Below are 21,848 nucleotides of genomic sequence, written 5' to 3'. Positions count from 1 at the left end.
GCTTGGCAGGGTGGTGGATAAATGGAGGCTAGCTTTAATTGTCTTGTTTTTCATTTGCTTACTTCAAATGTCTAAAGCAGATGTGTCAAACTAATTAATTCTATGTAGAGGACTGAATTCAATTTTTGAACTGGATCCATGGGCTAGGGAACTCCTGCTGTTATCAACTGGAAGACTATGTAAAGATCAAGGGTTGAGTATAGTTTTTGCTTAATAACTACATCTTTAGTTATTTGTTCACAGTTGCTAACACACAATAGTAAAACACATGCTCACTTTTAGGAGCACCACCTTTTGTCTTTTGTTTTCATTCCTTACTCGTCCTCCTTTTGTTTTTCTCTCCCTTTTCCCTGTCTGTTTTTTTCCCCTTTCTTTCCTCCTCTATTCTATCCACTAAAATAATAAGCAGTTAAATGGCTAATGCTGATATTTAAATTGTCATGACTTGGCTTTAGAGTCAATATCTAATGGGAATTATAGGGCTTGGGGAATTCAAACCTCTGAGCTACTGTTTCAGGACTCAGGATGACCATGCTGCATTGGTTTACACTCAGTTCATATGTGGAAGATTAACAAGGGCTAGAAATTTATATTTTAATGGCTTCATGGATTATGTGGAATCTGATTATTGAACAGGGCACTAAAATATATCATGCAGATAAGATTTGGCCTGCAGGCTGGATGTCTGACACTATTCCTTCCCATTTGGAACTCTTGTTTTTGAGATTGGGTGCTGTGATGGGGTTCCCTCACCACTTGTGGCATTTCTTCCTGGTTGTTCTAGGAATTAGCTCTCCAGGTGTTGCACCTTTCTTACTGGTTGCTCTACTCATCTTCTCCTCCTAGTCTGCAGCCTCTTTGCTCTTGGGGAAATCACAGTTCTTCCAGACCAGCTGCCCATCTGATGTCTTCAACACCCTATGCTGCTACCCAGTGGCTAGTAGGGGAGCCAAGGCCCATCCCCTACACTGGGTTCCAGCCCAGGGACCCTATAACATGTAGCCAATGCCTGTACTGACCTAGTCCTTGCTGCTGTTTCCCTTGGCTTCTTCCTACATAACTGGCTTCCATCCTCTGAGTATGCCAGCCTCCCAACTCCCTTCTCTCACGGAATAACAGCAGCCTACCTTCCTGCTGCTGCTTGTTGCTCTCAGCTCCTGGGCTTTATACAGGCCCCACCTGTTCTTGCCCAGCTGAGCCTTCTACTAATTAGTTTACAAAACTTAGAAGCTGTACCTTTATTTCCTCTAATTAGTGGCCTCTTTGTAGCCTACATCTCTCCCTGACTTGCTGCTTAATTGGTTAATTAGGTGTGCCTGACTAATTTACCTGCTCAGGGCCAGTTTGGGACATACCTCCATTATAGGTGCTCTCTCTGAACCTTGCTTGGGGCTCCATCTTAAATATTTTCCTTTAGCTAGTAGGCATCTGACACATTTGAAGCTCTACCCCTCTCTAGCTCTGGGAAAGACCTTTACATATCTTCTTCCTAACTTTGTAGCCTCCTGGCTCCTGCAAGGAGGTAGCTAGAAAGTAAGTTAGCATTATTCTCTCCCAGAAGTTGTCCTTACTCTTTTCCTATAATTCCATTTTTTTTTCTACAGTTGCATACAATTTTTTCCAAGCATGAAACTAACTTGGTGGTGGTTTTTTTTGTTTTTTGGAAAGTTCACTGCTGCCCATAGTATTCCAAAAAAACAGTCTGAAACTTGTCTTGTTAACCTCACCATGCTGCTGCTGGGTGAAGCTAGGAGTAGCATCAGAGGCACTGTTACTGTCAGGAAGATGTTCTGGTTCATGTTTTGAAGGTTATCTTTGCAATCATAATGTCTAGAAACTTGTTTTAACATCTTAAATTCTGCAGAAATTGATGGCTTGGGCTTTTTCACTTGTCAATAAAATTTCTAACTTATCTGTGTTCTGTTGTAAGCATGCTGTGTGCTATAAAGATGAATTTACAAAGTTCAGTAAGTGTCTCAATTTAAATTGCTGCACAGTGATCTAGAACAGCATGGGAGAACAGATCATAGGAAAAATGACAGATTGGGAGGAGAGAGGAGGCATATTTGTGAAGGGAAAGAAATAGACTGGTAACAGAAAAGAAAAGGTAGGACTGGTTCAGATGCTGTATGAATCAACATTAAATTTTGGTGGCAGACTTTTATAAAGGGCAACGTTAAATATTTGAACGGTGTAAAGTATCGCCTGCCTGATTTTGCAGTCAGCATGAAAAAATAGTTATGAGAGAGATGAACTCTCATTCACTTTGTTTGGAAGTGCCCATGGACTTTTCCCAACATGTTGTGGAACACCTCCCACTGCAAAAATGCTATGCCATTTTGCTGCGGTCAGGTGCCTTCTGTCTCTGCCATGCCGGATTCGGCCTGTAGCTGCCTCTTGCTCTCCAAAGCTTTTCCTAAAATTGGTTGGGGGTTAATTAGATTGTCATACGTGTTCCTGAGCTGATTTGTAGAGCCAGACAATTTTGAGTCAGAGAGTCAAGCTTGCAGCAAGTGCAGGGTGGGGAACCAGAAGGGCAGGCTGGGTACTTGGGCTGCCTGGTGAACAGTACAGAGCCAAAGGCTGAAGAGATGAATTGTTGGAGGCTGGCTACCAGCCTCCTTTCCCTGACATGCATGGTGGGGAAGTAGGTTCTGAGATGGACTGACTGAACAACATTACAACAGCCAAGACTTGTGGAGCTGCTTGGAGAGCATAAATGAATAACACGATCAAAAATCATTGTTGAATATAATTGATGAATTTCTCAGTTGAACATGCTCATTATGAGCTGTAGTAGTATGTGAGGGAGGAAAAGACAGGATAGAATCACTAAATTACACAGTAAGATTTTGTTTATTACTGAATTTGAGCCCTTGTCCTACCGAGTACACATGGGACCATGCCTGTATCCTGTGTTCAAGTGTTAATACAGTTTTGTGTTGATAATGAACTTTAAAGATTGAAAAGCACTATACTATATGAGAGTGTTAGATAAATTTCATAGCAAACTTCAGTTGTGTTCACTTTCTTTCTTTGAGGTACCTGACAGCTGAATATATTTGCTTTTTTTTTCATAACTTTTTCCTGTGAAGAATTTTAGAGAGATTTAATATAACTTAAAACTATAACTCAGGGGTAGGCAATCTATGGCACATGTGCCGAAGGCAGCACGCGAGCTGATTTTCAGTGGCACCCACACTGCCCAGGTCCTGGCCACCGGTCTGGGGGGGCTCTGCATTTTAATTTAATTTTAAATGAAGCTTCTTAAACATGTTAAAAAACCTTGTTTACTTTACATACAACAATAGCTTAGTTATATATATTATAGACTTCTAGAAAGAGACCTTCTAAAAACATTAAAATGTATTACTGGCGTGTGAAACCTTAAATTAGAGTGAATAAATGAAGACTCGGCACATCACTTCTGAAAGGTTGCCAACCCCTGCTATAACTGATCACACAAGTCAGGATAAGAAGGCTATACTGAGAGAGAGCTGGTTTCTCACCACTCTGTGAAGTTTGAACTGGTCAGGGTTCCCAGGTGGTCGTGGTAGCTGAGGGTCCAGAGTGCTGGAGAGAGGCAGAGTCCCCAGCATGATCAGTCAGGAAAAGATGAAGTCCCAATGGAGCTGATGCAGATTTGGGATCCAGGCAACAGAACCTTGCTTGAGCGTTTGTCGGGGTTTTTGTAGGGAAACAGAAATGGTTCAAGGGAGAACACTAGTTTTGTTTATGGGTAAACTGATGGCTCAGGGGAGTATACCCAAGTTGTTTTGTTCAGGCTAGACCAGTGGTTTTCAAACTTTTTTTCTGGGGACCCAGTTGAAGAAAATTGTTGATGCCTGCGACCCAATGGAGCTGGAGACGAGGGGTTTGGAGTACAGGAGGGGCTCTGGGTTTTGGGAGGCTCAGGGCTGGGGCAGGGGGTCAGCGTGGGAGGGTTAGGGCTCTGGGCTGGGGGTGCAGGCTCTGGGGTGGGGCTGGGCATGAGGAGTTTGGGGAGCAGGAGAGGCTGTGGATTTGGGGGGGCTCAGGGCTGGGGCAGGGGGTTGGAGCGCAGGGTCGGGGCGCGGACTTACCTCCGGCAGCTCCCGGTCAATGGTGCAGCCAGGGTGCAGAGGCAGGCTTCCTGGCTGTCCTTGCACCACGGACTGCTATGTGCCTGAAGCGGCCAGCAACAGGTCTGGCTCCTAGGCGGAGGCGTGCAAGCAGGTCTGCACGGCTCTCGCCCGAAGGCACTGCCTCCTCTCCCCTCAGCTCCCATTGGCCGGTTTCCTGTTGGTGACATTCTGGTCGGTGGTGCTGACCAGAGTGACCCAGTGCCTTACTGGGTTGCGACCCGAATTTTGAATACACTGCTATAAAGGATTTACTGTCTCTGAGCTTACCACCATTGTATCTCTTTCATTACTTATTTTGGAGATCCCTAGGAGTAAATAGTAGCAACAGCAAATTATTATTCCTAGGTGGCAGCATGACAAGGACATAGGCTGGAGGGGCCTTGTCTGGCAAAAGCAGCAGGGCTAGCAACTTAGAGTAGTAATTATATTCCTGTGCACCTTTTTCCTAAAGCTCTGTTAGCAACTTCTTTCACTTCATTCTGGGCCAATGACTTTTGGCTGACTTTTCATCTCCCATTTGTCTCCAAATGTCATGAAAGCTTTTGGCATTTTTTTCTTCAATCTTAACTCTTATCACAACCTTTTTTTGCATTACAGCCAAACCTCTGAAAGAGGACTGGGTGTAATTTCTTTCACAGCACCTCAGCTGGGGAGGGATAGCTCAGTGGTTTGAGCATTGGCCTCATAAACCCAGGGTTGTGAGTTAAATCCTTGAGGGGGCCACTTAGGAATCTGGGGCAAAATCAGTACTTGGTCCTGCTAGCAAAGGCAGGGGGCGTCCCTTCCAGTTCTAGGAGATGGGTATATCTCCATTATTTAAAAAAAAAAAAAAAAATCCCCTCTGTAGAGTGACACAGATCTTTCCATCTTTGCAGATCATGGTGTGTCTGTAGCATTCAAAGCCTCTGGAGTTGGGATAAGGATAAAATGCTAATCCTGCACTTGAATCCCTTGCATTGCAGTGCTTTGTATTGCTGAACCTCTGGGCTATCCTTGTGTGTGATCTCTGAGGATGCTTTTTAAAAAAATAATGAACATGTTTCAGTTAATAAAGCACTGTTAGGTTGTTTAAAAGTTGTGTTATGTCTCTGGCACATGCAGAACATCAGAGTAATGCTGTGCCTGAACTAAGTGTTTGAGTAGAATCCATGCTCTATACCATGTGGTTTATTTGACTGAGATTAATATCTCAACAAAGCTGTTTTGTTAGTCCTGTTTTTCATCCTTGACTGAACAAGTCTGGGACAAAGAATAGAAACAAGTGGCAATTACGATATTAATATTTTTGTCTGTCTTATACACAGGTTTTCGTGATCAACTAATAAGGAAAGCATTTAATTCTGTGTCTCGTATATGGTTACCATATCTGACAAGTTTTTTTTTTTTTTTTAAAACAGATATTTTCCAATTTATCCTTGAATGAGCGCTGCCTTTCAGCATCGTTAGTTTGTAAATACTGGCGTGACCTCTGTTTAGACTTCCACTTCTGGAAGCAGCTGGATCTCAGTAATCGTCAGCAGGTATGAAGTTATAATTATGAAAAATTGAGTACATTTGGACAATTAAAAATTTGTAAAAACTAAAATCAGAATTGTGAATTACATGCTGGTAGTTGATCTTTGTTCCTTCATTTTTCAACTTTACTTTTCATGCTAGAAGCAGCAGATGACTGAATTGCGTCTAGTTTAGCTTTTTTTAAATGCACATTTGTTTACTTTGAAGTCTGTTAGAGCACACCTTCATTCTGTTCTATTTAAAACAAGTGGTGTGTTACCTGTCGTCTATTCATTGCATAGACTACCACTGTCTAATAGCTCATCGTGGATGAGAGGCCTGCCTTTGCTTAAATTGTTGAGAATTGGTTGCTACTAGACTTAGTTTTTGTGATCATTGTCCAGCTGGTACTTGGTTCAGCATAATTTTCGGGAGAGGCGTGTATGTGGGGTTTTTTTATGACCCTCTTCATCAGTAGAGGGTGCACCACTTAAACATGGAGTCTGACTGTGTGTCCCCTGAGTGAACCAAGTCCAGAATTAAATCCTATTAATTCTAGATGGAGCATGAAGTCCATTTTGCTCCTCCCTTAGATTCCTTATGTTCCTTATTGGGCCTGACGTTGGGGTCATTTATGGTTATTTTTAAATGTCAGCTTTAATTTTCAAATATTAGATTCTTATTCTGTAACAGCCTATGTGGTTATCAAAGTGACTTAAGAATCCACTCAAAACAGTGGTTCCACCCTGTAGTTTATCTTCATGATGGACCTGGAGATTGAAAATATGAAGGTAATACATTTTGTCATGGTCAGATGATCCTTTCCTTTAGACCAGGGGTGGGCAAACTTATTGGCCCAAGGGCCACATCGGGAAACAGAAACGGTATGGCAGGCCATGAATGCTCACAAAATTGGGGTTGGCGTACAGGCGGGGGTGAGGGCTGTGGTTAGGCGTGCGGGCTCAGGGTTGTGGTTGGGGATGAGGAGTTTGGGGTGTAGGAGGGTGCTCTGGGCTGGGATCGAGGGGTTTGGAGTGAGAGGGGGATCAGGGCTGGGGCAGAGGTTTGAGGCATAGGGACAGGCTCAGGGGTGCAGGCTTTGAGTGGCGCTTACCTGAAGCAATTCTGGGAAGCAGCAGCATGTCCCTTCTCCGGCTCCTATGCAGAGGCATGGCCGGGTGGCTTTGCATGCTGCCCCATCTTCACACCGTCCCAGCTGCTCCCATTGAAGTGCCGGAGGGGACCATTGGAGTGTGTAGGAGCTGGAGCAGGGCCATGCTGTGGCTTCTGGGAGCCGCGTGGAGCGGCCTCCGACCCAACACCCTGGCTAGAGCACCAGAGCAGGGCCATGAGCATCAGAGCAGCCCCTGACCCAGCTCCCTGGCTGGAGCGCCGGAGCAGGGCTGAGCCGCGTAGTGCGGCCCCCGACCCAGCGCCCCGGCCGGAGCAAGACCGAGCCACAGATGCCACTCCCCAGCGGGACCTGGCGGGTTGGCTTAAAATGGCTTGGCCCGCGGGCCGTTGTTTGCCCATCCCTGCTTTCTAAGAAGTAAGGTTAAGCCCTGACCTCAGTCTAAAGTGGAGGTATTGTTCTAATGTCTGACCTAGGACCATTGGTCTAATGGTCTGATGTAGGGGGCTCCTTGGTGAGTTTCCAGTTATGATACTTGACCATTAGTCTACTTGGCTGATTATTTAATATGTTACTAAACCAGTTTTTTTTTTTTTTTTTAAATACACAGCCATGTCCTCCATCCTTATGGGTGGTTTGGTTCTTTTAAAATTATTTTTAGAAGTCACTATGGTTTTACAGATTGTTTATTCCTGTACTGTACAAGAAATGGTGGCAACAAGTTTTTATTTTCATCTGCCCATAGCAAAACCAAAATCTCACCCAAGGTAAGTGTTGAGTGATGAGCAATTTTGTCAGTTTAGCTTGGTTTGCTTTGTTTCTATTTTTAAAAATAAACTTTTCGTTCTTGCTGTTAGGGATTCTCTGTCCATTTGAAAGGACTGGTTTTGTAATGTACTCTGTCCAATCTGTTTGGTAAAGCTTTTAATTGATCATAGGCTTAAACAGCTGGAATTTGGCTGTTTGTTTCTACTTTAAAAGATTTATATTATGCTAATATATTATTGGTTTTAATTGATGAAATGTGTCTAGATGCCAAGGAGATGAGTGCTGTTACAAAGGAACTGCTGTGAAAGACAGTGCATAGCAATTTCTGGTTAATGATGGCTGAGCGTGGGCTAACTGATATTTTTAAAAAATTAAATTTTCTATTTTTTTATGAACATTTTTTTAAGAGTCTTTCAATTACTGTTTTTTTTTTCCCCTGTCAACATATTGGATTTCCAGTTATCAGACTCTCCAAGCTGCTGCTGCTGTCATTGAAAAACCAGGTATCACTGACATCACTGTAATAGTGAGTTGGTAACACCTATTGGATGGTTGCCAAAAGCTATCCAATACATAGCTTCTTCAGTGAAGAGCAATATTGAGTAATTCCAAGAAAAAGCACAAGCACAATAGCTCTCTACTCTGTTCATAGAAAAGTACCACAGCAGGAGTGAGATTAAGACCAGGTATAAACTCAGAAGTTAAGCTATGTCACATGGGTGTGAAAAAACCCAACCCCTGAGCAAGGTAGTTAAGATGACCTAAGCACAAATGTAGACCATGCTAGGTGGTCAGAATTCTTCCATTGACCTAGCCACCACCTTTTGGGGAGGTGGATTAACTATACTGATGTAGAACCCCTCCCATTGCTGGACTGAGTGTCTATGCTGAAGAGAGAGCCATGATTTCATTTAATCATGCACTACAGTGGTGCAGCTGTAGTGCTTCAAGTGTAGACAAGTCCTTATTTCTTTTCCCCATGAAAGACAGTGGTCCCCTGTTGAGGGTGTGAGCAGGCCATTTAAAGCTATAGCTTTAATTGTCATCAGGATTGGGACAGGTCTCGTACAAAGGTAACTGTCAAGTTGATTACAGTAATCCATGCTTGGACTCTGTTTAAAAAAATGAACTTTTTTCCTCACTTCCTTTGGGCAAATGCTTCCTGCTGCCAAGTCATAGTACTCATATATTTCACATGAGATATCTCCTTCATTACTATCTCTATATACATGTTTTTAATCTAAAGTATCAGATGACTATGAGAATATTAAATTGCGAATTTGAATTTTGTTGACAGGTCACTGATGAATTACTGGAAAAAATTGCATCAAGAAGCCAGAACATATCTGAAATCAATATTTCTGATTGTCGCAATGTGTCTGATACAGGAGTGTGTGTGCTAGCATTTAAATGTCCTGGACTTCTAAGGTATACTGCTTACAGATGTAAACAACTTTCGGACACATCTATCATTGCAGTTGCCTCCCAATGTCCTCTACTTCAGAAAGTACATGTAGGCAATCAAGACAGGCTCACTGATGAAGGACTCAAACAGGTAACCTTAAATTTTTGTCAAAGATACCAAAGTTGATGCTGTCTTTTTGCAGCGACATTAGGTCGTGATGACAGACTTTCTTCTTAAATCAGGCTAGTCCTTTTCAGTTATATGAAGATGGAGTTCCACAGGTTGACTGGGCATTGTGTGAAGAAATACTTCCTTTTTGTTTGTTTTTAAACCTGCAGCCTATTAATTTCATTTGGTGGCCCCTAATTCTTGTGTTATGAGAAGGAGTAAACAACACTTCCTTATTTACTTTCTCCACACCAGTCATAATTTTATAGACCTCTATCATACCCCCGTCATATCTTTTTTCCAAGCTGGAAAGTCTTATTTTCCTCATACAAAAGCCGTTCAATACCCATAATTTTTGTGCCCTTTTCTGAACCTTTTCCAATTTTAGTACATCTTTTTTGAGATAAGACGACATCATCTGCACACAGTCTTAAAGATGTGGGCGTACCATAGATTTATACAGAGGCAATATATTTTCTGTCTTACTGTCATCTATCCCTTTGTTAATGATTCCCAACTTTCTGTTAGCTTTTTGACTACTGCTGCACATGGAGTGGATGTTTTCAGAGAACTAGCCACAAGGACTCCAAGATCTTTCTTGAGTGGTAACCAGGGTGGTTTTCACTTAAATCATGACTTAAATCACTAGTCAAGAAGACTTCATTTAATCACGGCTTTCTACATACAAGTGCATTCTTGTTGGTTATTATAACCTTTTAATACATAATCTTTACAACTCAGATAGACATAGGTTTCATTTTTAGAAGCTGTACACTCAATACCAGATTTACAATGGTGCCACTGGCGCCGGGCCCACGCTCCAAAGGGGCCCCAACCCAGCCTCTCTTCTCTGGGAAGCTTGGTGCTGCTGTGCCCAGGGCTCTGTCCTGCTGTTGCATGCTGCTGACAGCAAAGCACCCCCTCCCGTGCCTCTTACTTGCCCCTCCTCCTTCTCTCTCTCTCTCTCTCTCTCTGCTCCCGATTTGGGGGGTGGGGGGAGAAGCAGCAGCCGCTGCCTGGATCGCAGGCAGAGTGAGTCTGCTTCTCCAGAAGGAAATATATATAATTTTTTAAAAACAGACTGCCCCCTTTTCCCAGATCGTCGTCCTACCGCTGTGCCCCTTGCCTGGCCCGGGGCCCCCGTTTCCCTCCCTCCCACTTCCTCACTCCTTGCCCCTGGTGCCCTGTCCTTGCTCCAACTTCTAATGGGGGCGAGGGACCTTGCACAGCAGCACCCGTGTCCTTCCTCCCAGCTCCAGCCTGGGCTACAGTAGCAGCCATGCTATCCCTCCAAGTCGTGGGAGCATCGGGCGGCTTAACCAGTGAGGGAAATGCCCCCTCCAACAGCAGCTGCTGTCCCCTGAAGTGTAGAGGCATTGGGGGGTTGGGGAGCCTTTACACTGCACCCCCACCTTTACTCATCCCCCACTGCTATAATGGGGAGACTGTTAAAGAGCTATTGCATCACCAGCACTTACAAGTTTTCTTTAGCTGAAAGAGGTCACAGGACTTTGCAAAAAGAGAGAAGTGCCCGGTTTTCCCCTCAAAAGGATAATTACTAATGGCAAAGTGGTGATATATTTTGTGAGGGAGGCCGTGGAAAATTCAGTCCTCTACCCCATCTGTTCCTTGGTGTTGAACATTTAATGATTTTCGGGGGGGGGGGAGGAGAGAGATATGAAGAGGCGGGGGCAGGGCCTTGGGAAAGGGCGTGGAATCTGGGCATACCCCCTCCAGCCCCCTGCTGTGACCTGCTCAGGGCAGGGGGCTGGGAGCACCCCCACAACCGCAGCCCACCTCCCCAGTCCTGACTCCTGCATCCCCGCACATCCTCACCCCCACTCTGAGCACCAAACGGGAGCTCCTGCACCCTCTCCCCCTCACATACCCACTTGCACCCCTCGCACCAAATGGGAGCTGCTCCGGGTAAGCACTCCACACCCCACCCTCCTGCCCCACCCCTGAGCCCCCTCCCTCATTCCAGCTCCTGGCCAGACCCCCAACCTGCTCCTGCACCCTAATTCCCTCCCAGACCCTGCACCCCCACCCTCAGCTCGGTGCAGAGAGAGGCAACGAGAATGGGCTAGAACCAGGGAGAAGGTAGGTACCGGTCTGTGTGGGCAGGGGTGAGTTGGGGGATCCTGTTTACCCGCTTCCCAGCCCTGCTGCGCTTTCAGCTTACTCCCGGCCCCTCCCTTGCTCCAACAACCAACCCTAGCTCCCGCCCCACTGGGTTTTTGCCCCCAGCCCCTGCCTTGCTCCAGTCAGCAGGGACTAATCCTCCCCCCATGCCCCACTGTACTCATCTCACCCCGGCCCCTCCCTCGCTCCAGCTGGGGACCAATCCTCTTCCCCCTCCCCCCCCCCACCATGCCCAGCTGTCACGGTGGATAAAAATAAATGACTTAAAAAAAAAATTGAAATAGTTTTTCCCCTAAAAAGTCCAATCTAAAGATAGTTTTACATAAGAACGGCTGTACTGGGTCAGACCAAAGGTCCATCCAGACCAGTATCCTGTGTTCTGACAGTGGCCAATGCCAGGTGCCCCAGAGGGAGTGAACCTAACAGGTAATGATCAAGTGATCTCTCTCCTGCCATCCATCTCCACCCTCTGACAAACAGAGGCTAGGGACACCATTACTTACCCATCGTGTCTAATAGCCATTAATGGACTTAACCTCCATGAACTTATCCAGTTCTCTTTTAAATGCTGTTATAGTCCTAGCCGTCACAACCTCCTGAGGTAAGGAGTTCCACAAGTTGACTGTGCGCTGTGTGAAGAAGAACTTCCTTTTATTTGTTTTCAACCTGCTGCCCGTTAATTTAATTTGGTGGCCCCTAGTTCTTGTATTATGGGAATAAGTAAATAACTTTTCCTTGTCTACTTTCTCCACATCCCTCATGATTTTATATACCTCTATCATATTCTCCTCTTTTCCAAGATGAAAAGTCCTAGCCTCTTTAATCTCCTCTCATATGGGACCCTCTCCAAACCTCTAATCATTTTAGTTGCCCTTCTCTGAACCTTTTCTAGTGCCAGTATATCTTTTTTGAGATGACGCGACCACATCTGTACGCAGGCGTACCATCGATTTATATAAGGGCAATAATATATTCTCTGTCTTATTCTTTATCCCCCTTTTTAATGATTCCTAACATCCTGTTTGCTTTTTTGACCGCCTCTGAACATGTCCACGCAGTGTGCAGAGAACTATCCTTGATGATTCCAAGATCTTTTTCCTGATTTGTTGTAGCTAAATTAGCCCTCCTCATATTGTATGTATAGTTGGGGTTATTTTTTCCAGTGTGCATTACTTTACATTTATCCACATTAAATTTCATTTGCCATTTTGTTGCCCAATCACTTCGTTTTGTGAGATCTTTTTGAAGTTTTTCACAGTCTGCTTTGGTCTAACTATCTTGAGCAGTTTAGTATCATCTGCAAACTTTGCCACCTCACTGTTTACCCTTTTCTCCAGATCATTTATGAATAAGTTGAATAGGATTGGTCCTAGGACTGACCCTTGGGGAACACCACTAGTTACCCCTTTCCATTCTGAGAATTTACCATTAATTCCTACCCTTTGTTCCCTGTCTTTTAACCAGTTCTCAGTCCATGAAAGGACCTTCCCTTTTATCCCATGACAACTTAATTTACGTAAGAGCCTTTGGTGAGGGACCTTGTCTGGAAATCTAAGTACATTATGTCCACTGGATCCCCTTTGTCCACATGTTTGTTGACCCCTTCAAAGAACTCTAATTGATTAGTAAGACACAATTTCCCTTTACAGAAACCATGTTGACGTTTGCTCAGCAATTTATGTTCTTCTATGTGTCTGACAATTTTATTCTTTACTATTGTTTCAACTAATTTGCTCGGTACCAACTTTAGACTTATTGGTCTGTAATTGCTAGGATCGCCTCTAGAGCCCTTTTTAAATATTGGTGTTTATATTAGCTATCTTCCAGTCGTTGGGTACAGAAGCTGATTTAAAGGACAGGTTACAAACCCTAATTAATAGTTCCGCAACTTCACATTTGAGTTCTTTCAGAACTCTTGGGTGAATGCCATATGGTCCCGGTGACTTGTTAATGTTAAGTTAGTTAATTCCAAAACCACCTCTAGTGACACTTCAATCTGTGACAGTTCCTCAGATTTGTCACCTACAAAAACCGGCTCAGGTTTGGGAATCTCCCTAACATTCTCAGCCGTGAAGACGGAAGCAAAGAATTTTAGTTTCTCTGCAATGACTTTATCGTCTTTAAGTGCTGCTTTTCTGTCTCCATCATCGAAGGGCCCCACTGGTTTAGCGGGCTTCCTGCTGCTGATGTACGTAAACATTTTGTTGTTACCTTTTGAGGTTTTGGCTAGCTGTTTTTCAAACTCCTAGTTTTAATTAAGATGCATTATATCATGGAATAGGGATTATAAATTCTGATTCTATAGTATGAGACAATATATTCATATAATGTTAAGAAAAGTTTTGTAAATGAGTTGTAATAGTTCATGGCTTGTTATGCAGAAAAAACTACCCAGGATCATTTCAGTGGGCAAGGCAAAGATGCCACATTTATTATGATAACAATTTGATCTATAACCACTAGCTAGTAACTTGCGCGCGCACACACAGGTGTTCTGCAGCTTCTGTATAGTTACCAGTCCTGAACATAGCTTGAATTCGCAGCTTGGGATCGTAGCTACTGGTGGCTAACTGGCCAGGAAAGCCGGGCACAAGAAAGGGCTGGGGCTGCCCTCCCATGTTGGCAGCAGAACATTACTCTTCCAAGTCTTCCATCTCACCCATCCTTTTGTTAGGCTTTAGTTTGAATCCAGAGTCTATAGGTCTTGCTGTGTCATGCTGCCTCTGGGTTCAGTGTGATTGATTACCCGTTAATTGCAGATGTGACTTTCAGCCTCAGACCTGGCTTTGACCTTCCTTCTGTTGTACCTTTTTGTTCTTTTCTTCTTAGGGCTCTTGTCTGCATCTTCAGCCATTGGTGTTTGAACTCTGTTTCATCAGGACAGATTAGTGGTGGAGGTTGATTCCATCATCCATCCATACATACCTCATTCACACATCTAAATTAAACTAATAAGATTACAGCAGAGTTTTGCAAAAATGAAGGTTGCAGCAAGCTTTTACAAAATCGAGTAAGTGTTGTAAAATGGAGTTTGAATTACAGTATGGCAAACAGTGAACAGAAGTTACAATACTGAAACAGTGCAAGTCTCAGTGATTTAAGCAGGAATTGGATTGACAGTGAAATTTACAAGAGCAACTGGCTGAACAGCTATGGCTCTTAACAAGCATCTTAATTGTCAATTAGCCAGTTACTGGGGTAACCAGTTTTATGAATGAATGTTTCATTCATAAAACTTTACTTATGAAGTTACATTGTTTTTAATTGTTCACTTTATTAATTTCATTCATGAGTTATACAGGCTTAGGGACCCAATCTTATGGGGTTGCACAGACTTCTGTATAGATAATTTAGGTTAATTTTTCTATCTACCCAATGGGACTCAGTGCTCAGTCTAGAAGATACCATCAGAGATGCTTAGTTTTGCAGTTCTCAAACTGTGGCTTTGTGTCTCTGGAGGTAACATGCTTGTTAACAGCAAAAATGTTTTAAAATGAGTAAATAATGTATAGAGGCGAGAAATAACAGACCTCAACTCTATTGTCCCTCTGCAAATTTGTGTACACAGAGTCAATCCCTTACCTCTCTCTAAAAGTGCAAAGTTTCAAAAAGTTCAATGAATAGAAGATTGTTGGGGACGGAATAGATCTGGACAAGGAGAAGAAGTCTGGAGATGAATGTGAGAAGTGAGGGACATATGCTTATTTTGTTAACATACTATATTTGCTGTTTTGGTAATTGATTTTTATCCATCCTGGTGGTAACAGTTAATTTAGACCCCATCGTTTTATATGTATAGTTGGGATTGTTTTCCAATTTGCATTACTTTGCATTTATCAACATTGAATTTCATTTGCCATTTTGTTTCCCAGTCACCTAATTTTGAGAGATCCTTTTGTAGCTCTTCACAGTCTGCCTGGGACTTAACTGTCTTGAGTAGTTTTGTATCCTCTGCAAATTTTGCCACGTCGTTTACCCCTTTTTCCAGATCATTTATGAATATGTTTAATGGGACTGGTCCCAGTACACACCCCTAGGGGAACCACTATTTACCTCTCCTCATTCTGAAAACTGACCATTTATTCCTACCATTTGTTTCCTATCTTTTAACCAGTTACCTATCCACAAGACGATCTTCCCTCTTATCCCATAACAGCTTACTTTCCTTAAGAGCCTTTGAGGGACCTTGTCATAGGCTTTCCGAAAATCTCAGAACTGTATACTATATTCAGTGGATCCCCCTTGTCCACATGCTTGTTGACCCCCTCAAATAATTCTAATAGATTGGTGAGGCATGATTTCCCTTTAGAAAAAACACGTTGACTCTTCCCCTCAACAAATTGTTTATCTATTTGTCTATCAATTTTGTTTTGTACTGTAGTTTCAACCAGTTTGCCTGGTACTGAAGTCAGGCTTACTGGTCTATAATTGCCAGGATCACTTCTAGAGCTCTTTTTTTAAAAATTGGCGTCACATTAGCTATCCTCCAGTCACTTGGAACAGAAGCTGATTTAAATAATAGGTTACAGACTACAGTTAAATGTGAAATGGCAGAACTACTGAGTTCCTTGAGACCTCTTGGGTGAATACCATCTGGTCTTGATCACTTATTACTGTTAAGTTTATCAATTTGTTCCAAAATCTCCTCTAATAATACCTCAAACTGAGACAATCCCTCGGATTAGTCTCTTATAAAGAATGAGAATCTCTCATCCTCAGCTGTGAAGACCGATGCAAAGAATTCATTTAATTTCTTTGAAACAGCCTTATCGTCCTTGAGTGTTCCTTCAGCATCTCAATTGTCCAGTGGCCCCACTGGTTGTGTAGCAGGCTTCCTGCTTCTGATGTACTTAACATTTTTTTGCTATTACTTTTTGAGTCTTTGGTTAGCTGTTCTTCAACTTCTTTTTTGGCCTTCCTAATTATATTTTTACATTTCATTTGGCAGAGTTTATGCTCCTTTCTATTTTCCTCACTAGGATCTAACTTCCACTTCTTAAAGGATGCCTTTTTGCCTCTCACTACTTCTTTTACTTTATTGTTTAGCCACAGTAGTATTGTTTTGGTTCTCTTACTATGTTTTTTTAAATTTGGGATGTATATTAAAGTTGAGCCTCTATTATGGTGTCTTTAAAAAGTTTCCATGCAGCTTGCAGGGATTTCACTTTTTGTGCTGTACCTTTTAATTTCTGTTTCACTAATTTTCTCTTTTTTGTGAGTCCCCCTTTCTAGAATTAAAGGGTTTTTTTTTTTTTGATGAACTGTCCATGGAAATAGGCCTATAGGAATACAGAGCTGATACCTTATTTTTTTCGTCTTTGGTCAGGATGCAGGAGTTCTGAACTTTGCCTCAGGATTTGAATGATTTTCTCTTGCTCTGTATTCTTTCAGCCTAAATACTGTGGCTTCTAATTCCCCTTTTGCAGGTTAAAGGGATATTTTCCTATTAAATGGACATAGTAAGCTGTTCTACTTTAAAAACTAGAAAACGTTACTTTTAACTTTTTTTTTTCTTTTTTTTCTCCCCTTTCCATCTGGATATTTTTTTAATTTCTGCCTCTGAAATCACAGTTAAAACAACAAACATTGGGAGACTCCAGAAGCTAAAATCTATTTAAAGCAAAATAGACCTTCAGAGTAGAACTTGGCTAATTAATGGGAGACTTGGTGAGTGTGTGGTTGTTTTCCTCCCCCCCCCCCAAGTTATAGATTGAGTTTTCATATTGTGTGGAAAGTTGAAATTTCCATGAATGTTTGTTGTTTTATATTAAAATAAATCAGTCTTCAAAAGCATCTATTTTTGTAGAATGATTATTCATTTGTTTTATGTTTCAAAATCAAGATTGTTACAAATTTTCATACACCAGTGGTAAAGAGGAAGAGAAAAACCATAGAGTTTAGAATTGCGTGTGGGGATAGGAAACACCAATGAGGGAAGAAACATTTCTAGTTTCTCAGTTCTCCAGCCTCTTCTCCAACAATTTCTGGTTATTAGTTTGCTGCCTTTTTTAATGGGAAATAAATGTGTTGTGATATTTCCTTCCACCTCTTAATAGCCCACCCCCAACTCTTTGTATAGACCTCCCCAATACTTCTCACCTTGTTTGCCTGAGCAAGAACGATTCCTGGATTGCTCTTATATATCCTCTGCAGTAAGGGTAAGCAACAGGAACAGATGAATTGTTAAGAAACATAGATCCTATAGTCACCCAACTACCTAGTGTTTTAATAATAATAATAAAAAAAAATACAGGCTAGATAATGTAAATTCAGTCACTTTTTTTTTTCAAAGCTCACCCAGGCATCAGCAGACTTTTGAAAGTGATGGGAGAATTGATGTTGGGGAGTAAGTCCAAGAATATTCAACCTCAACAAAACACAACACACTGGTTTTATCAAAAAGTTTATTTCCCCAACTGTACTTTGAGATCACAATTGCCTAAAAGACTGCGTGAATTCAAGTTTCCAGTACTACTGGTGTTTGTGATATCATCTGTATCGGGAAAGATTCTGGAGTCTTGCAGGTTTGGTCAAGTGAAATGAATCTTCAGAGAGAGTTATAGATATAGATATAGATATAGATATATAATTTTAAATAGTGCAGTTAATAAGAAATGTAAAGATTGTACGTATAAAGCTTGATATTAAAACAAACAAGTGAACCTACAATCATGTTTAATTTTTATACACATCTACTGTGTGGGACAGAGTCTATGTAACTGAGCAGATTGATGCTGGAGTAACTTGATCATTACCTGTTAAGTTTACTGCTTCTGGGGCACTTGACGTTGGTCACTGTCGGTAGATATTGGGCTGGATGGACCTTTGGTCTGACCCAGTATAGCCACGCTTATGTTCTTAAGGAAGGAAAGTCATCTTGAAGCTCGTAGTGAACTAAGTTCAGGTTCTGATGTGGGCAACTTGTCTCCGAACCAGAGGGAATGGTGATCACAACAAATGGACGTTTTGACTGTGGACTTTGATTCCCCAGACAGGTTAGTCCAGGATCAGTGGTCTCCACAGGAATGTCACAGGTGTATCAATGGTCTAGATCACTGAGCAACCTGTAACTTATTGGGCAATAATTTCAGTAGAAGGCTGCCACATGCTATCATTTAGTGACAACATCATAGCCATATCTGTGTGAACAGGCAAGGAAAACCGTCACCTTCCCTATATGAGGAAATTCAGTTCTACATTTGTTAAGAAACTCTTCCCTCCATTTTGGAACTTTTATAAGAAAGGTCTCTCTCTTTCATAGCAGACAAAAAGTGATCCATTGAGATGGCACCTGCACAACACTGACGCTTTTTCTTTTGGTCTGATGATAGATATTTGGCTATCTAACTACAGACTATGTTGCCAGGCAAAAGTACAAAGAGACCTTAGCTCTAGATGCTCTCTCTTAGCCCTTCTACAATTTGACCCCTGGTCTTTCGTTAAGTATGTGGCAGTACAGTGTATTGGCATCCCTCTTAAGCTACCAGGTTGTACCCCAGAATCTAAGCTTTAATTTTGAGTGTAACCAATACAGCAATATTGATCTGTGTTTGCAGAGACCTGAAACAATAGTTCTTATTGTTTGAGTGATCTTGTTCACATCAGTCTGGCACCTCTGCTTGGATCCTGTAGTCCAACTGCCTTCAGCTCTGAGACTAGTGCTAAAATCCTCCATGCCTCCCCAGTAGCTAATGCATGCTCTCCCCTGAGCCGCATCCTTGTGCACATTTTGAATTATAGCTTAACTGTTTGGGGACTGTATGGCAGGTGAAGGTGTGGTGATTTGGGAAATGTGTATATTTACAAATTTATGAGTTCAGATTGCTGTTATGAAATTTTTGTTGTATTATGGGGGCCTCTTTCTGCATATGGAATCCACCATTTGCTGATAGGGGCTGTAGTGCATATCTACCAGACCTGGAGAATTGTTAACCGTAATGACTGTGCTCTGACCAAACAATGGATATGCTAATGAGATTTCTTTATTGGGGAAACTAGTTTGACCAAAAAAAAAGGCTATTAGATAACTGACACCACATTCTACAGGTCATTACCCTCTGACCCCACTGTTGATTACCAAAAGAAACTACACCATTTGCTCAAGAAACTCCCTAAAGAAGCACAGGAACAAATCTACGCTGACACACTCCTAGAGTCCCGACCAGAGGTATTCTATCTGCTACCCCAAATCCATAAATCTGGGAATCCTGGATGCCCCATCATCTCAGGCATTGGCACCATGACAGCAGAATTATCTGACTATGTAGACTCTCTACTCAGGCCCTGCGCTACCAGCACTCCCAGCTATCTTCGAGACACTACTGACTTCCTGAGGAAACTACAATCCTTTGGTGATCTTCCAGAAAACACCATCCTAGCCACTATGGTTTTAGAAGCTCTCTACACAAACATGTCACACAAAGATGGACTACAAGCCATCAGAAATAGCATCCCTGATACCATCACTGCAAACCTGGTGGCTGAACTTTGTGACTTTGTCTTCACCCACAGCTATTTCAGATTTGGGGACAATTTTTATACCTTCAAGCCAGCGGGACTGCTATGGGTACCTGCAAGCAAACATTTTTATGGCTGACTTAGAACACTTCCTCAGTTCTTGTTCTTCCTCAGTAATGCCCTTACTCTACTTGTGCTACATTGATGACATCTTCATCATCTGGACCCATGAGAAGGAGGCCCTTGAGGAATTCCACCAAGATTTCAACAATTTCCACCCCATCATCAACCTCAGCCTGGACCAGTCCACACAAGAGATCCACTTCCTAGACACTACAGTGGTAATAAGCCATGGTCACATTAACACCACCTTATACTGGAAACCTACTGACCGCTATACTTACCTACAAGCCTTCAGCTTTCATCCAGACTACATCACACAATCCATTGTCTACAGCCAAGCTCTAAGATGCAACAGCATTTGCTCTGATTCCTCAGACAGAGACAAACTCCTACAGGATCTCTACTAAGTGTTCTTAAAACTACAGTACCCACCTGGTGAAGTGAAGAAACAGATTGACAGAGCCAGAAGGGTACTCAGAAGTCACCTACTATAAGACAGGCCCAACAAAGAAAGTAACAGAATGCCACTAGCCGTCACCTACAGCCCCCAACTAAAACCTCTCCAGCACATCATCAGGGATCTACATCCTATCCTGAAGGACGATCCCTCACTCTCACAGACCTTGGGAGACAGGCCAGTCCTCTCTTACAGACAGCCCTCCAACCTGAAGCAAATACTCACCAGCAACCACACAACAAAAACACCAACCCAGGAACCAAACCCTGGTGCCAACTCTGTCCACATATCTATTCCAGGGACATCATCATAACCACATCAGCCACACCATTAGGGGCTCATTCACCTGCACATCTACCAATGTGATATACACCATCATGTGCCAGCAATGCCCCTCTGCCATGTACATTGCCCAAACTGGACAGTCTCTATGCAAAAGAATAAATGGACACTAATCTGACATCAGGAATCATAACATTCAAAAACCAGTAGGAGAACACTTCAGTCTCTCTGGTCACTCAATAACAGACCTAAAAGTGGCAATTCTTCAACAAAAAAACCTTCAAAAACAGACTCCAAGGTGAAACTGCAGAACTGGAATTAATTTGCAAACTAGACACCATCAGATTAGGCCTGAATAAAGACTGGGAGTGGTTGGATCATTCAAAACCTAAGCCTATTTTCCCGATACTAATTTCCCCCTACTGTTACTCACACCTTCTTGTCAACTGTCTGAAATGGGCCACTCTCATTACCACTTCAAAAGTTATTTTTCCTCCCTTGGTATCCTGCTGTTAATTGAATTGTCTTGACCTCACACTTGGTAAGGCAACTCCCATCCTTTCATGTATTTATACCTGCTCTTGTATTTTCCACTCCATGCATCTGATGAAGTGGGTTCTAGGCCATGAAAGCTTATGCCCAAATAAACTTGTTAGTCTTTAAGGGTATGTCTACACTACCTGCCAGATTGGTAGGTAGTGATCGATTTTATCACATCTAGTGTAGACACGATAAAATCAATCCCCGATCGATCGCTCTGCCGTCGACTCTGGAACTCCACTGCGGCAAGAGGCGGAAGCGGAGTCGACGGGGGCGCGGCAGCAGTGGACTTGCCGCCGTCCTCACAGCCAGGTAAATCGACCTAAGATACGCCAACTTCAGCTACGCTATTCACGTAGCTGAAGTTGGCGTATCTTAGGTCGATTTCCCCCCCCCCCCCCCAATATAGACCTAGCCTAAGGTGCCAAAAGGACTCCTCGTTGTTTTTGCTGATACAGACTAACACAGCTACCACTCTGAAACCTGTAGTTTGACCAAGTTTCCCTGAAGGGGGATAGTGAATAAGAGTGGAAAATCACCAGGAGCAGCACAAAGAAACAACCTGGTGTTGGTGGGTGAATATATAAAGTTGATAGACTTTCAGAGACATTCAAGAGGCTATTGGCAGGAGCGAGGAAGAGATGAGCATATTTTCCCTGGCAGCAGAAGAGGTCTGGTTTAACTGCAGGACAACCAAGGTCAAAGAAAGCTAACTGACCTAGCTTTGTGATTCTGAAGAGAAGCCATGAGTTGCTG

The 21,848-nt window shown here is 42.7% G+C and overlaps 1 protein-coding gene across 8 annotated transcripts in view; it reads left to right on the top strand.

Annotated features, from left to right (window-relative positions):
• The window catches only part of FBXL17 (F-box and leucine rich repeat protein 17), a 464,738-nt gene that overhangs the window by 5,556 nt on the left and 437,334 nt on the right, over positions 1-21,848 (top strand). For all 8 annotated transcript variants that reach the window (XM_039544561.1, XM_039544560.1, XM_039544563.1 and 5 more), the window contains exons 2-3: positions 5,522-5,644; positions 8,816-9,073. In XM_039544561.1, coding sequence (XP_039400495.1) covers positions 5,522-5,644; positions 8,816-9,073 — 381 coding nt within the window. The remainder of the gene's footprint in view (positions 1-5,521; positions 5,645-8,815; positions 9,074-21,848) is intronic.

Source organism: Mauremys reevesii, linkage group 6 (assembly GCF_016161935.1).
Source record: "Mauremys reevesii isolate NIE-2019 linkage group 6, ASM1616193v1, whole genome shotgun sequence".
Lineage (NCBI taxonomy): Eukaryota > Metazoa > Chordata > Testudines > Geoemydidae > Mauremys > Mauremys reevesii.
The sequence above is the reverse complement of the archived record's forward strand: the minus strand, read 5'-3'. Positions and strand labels throughout refer to the sequence as shown.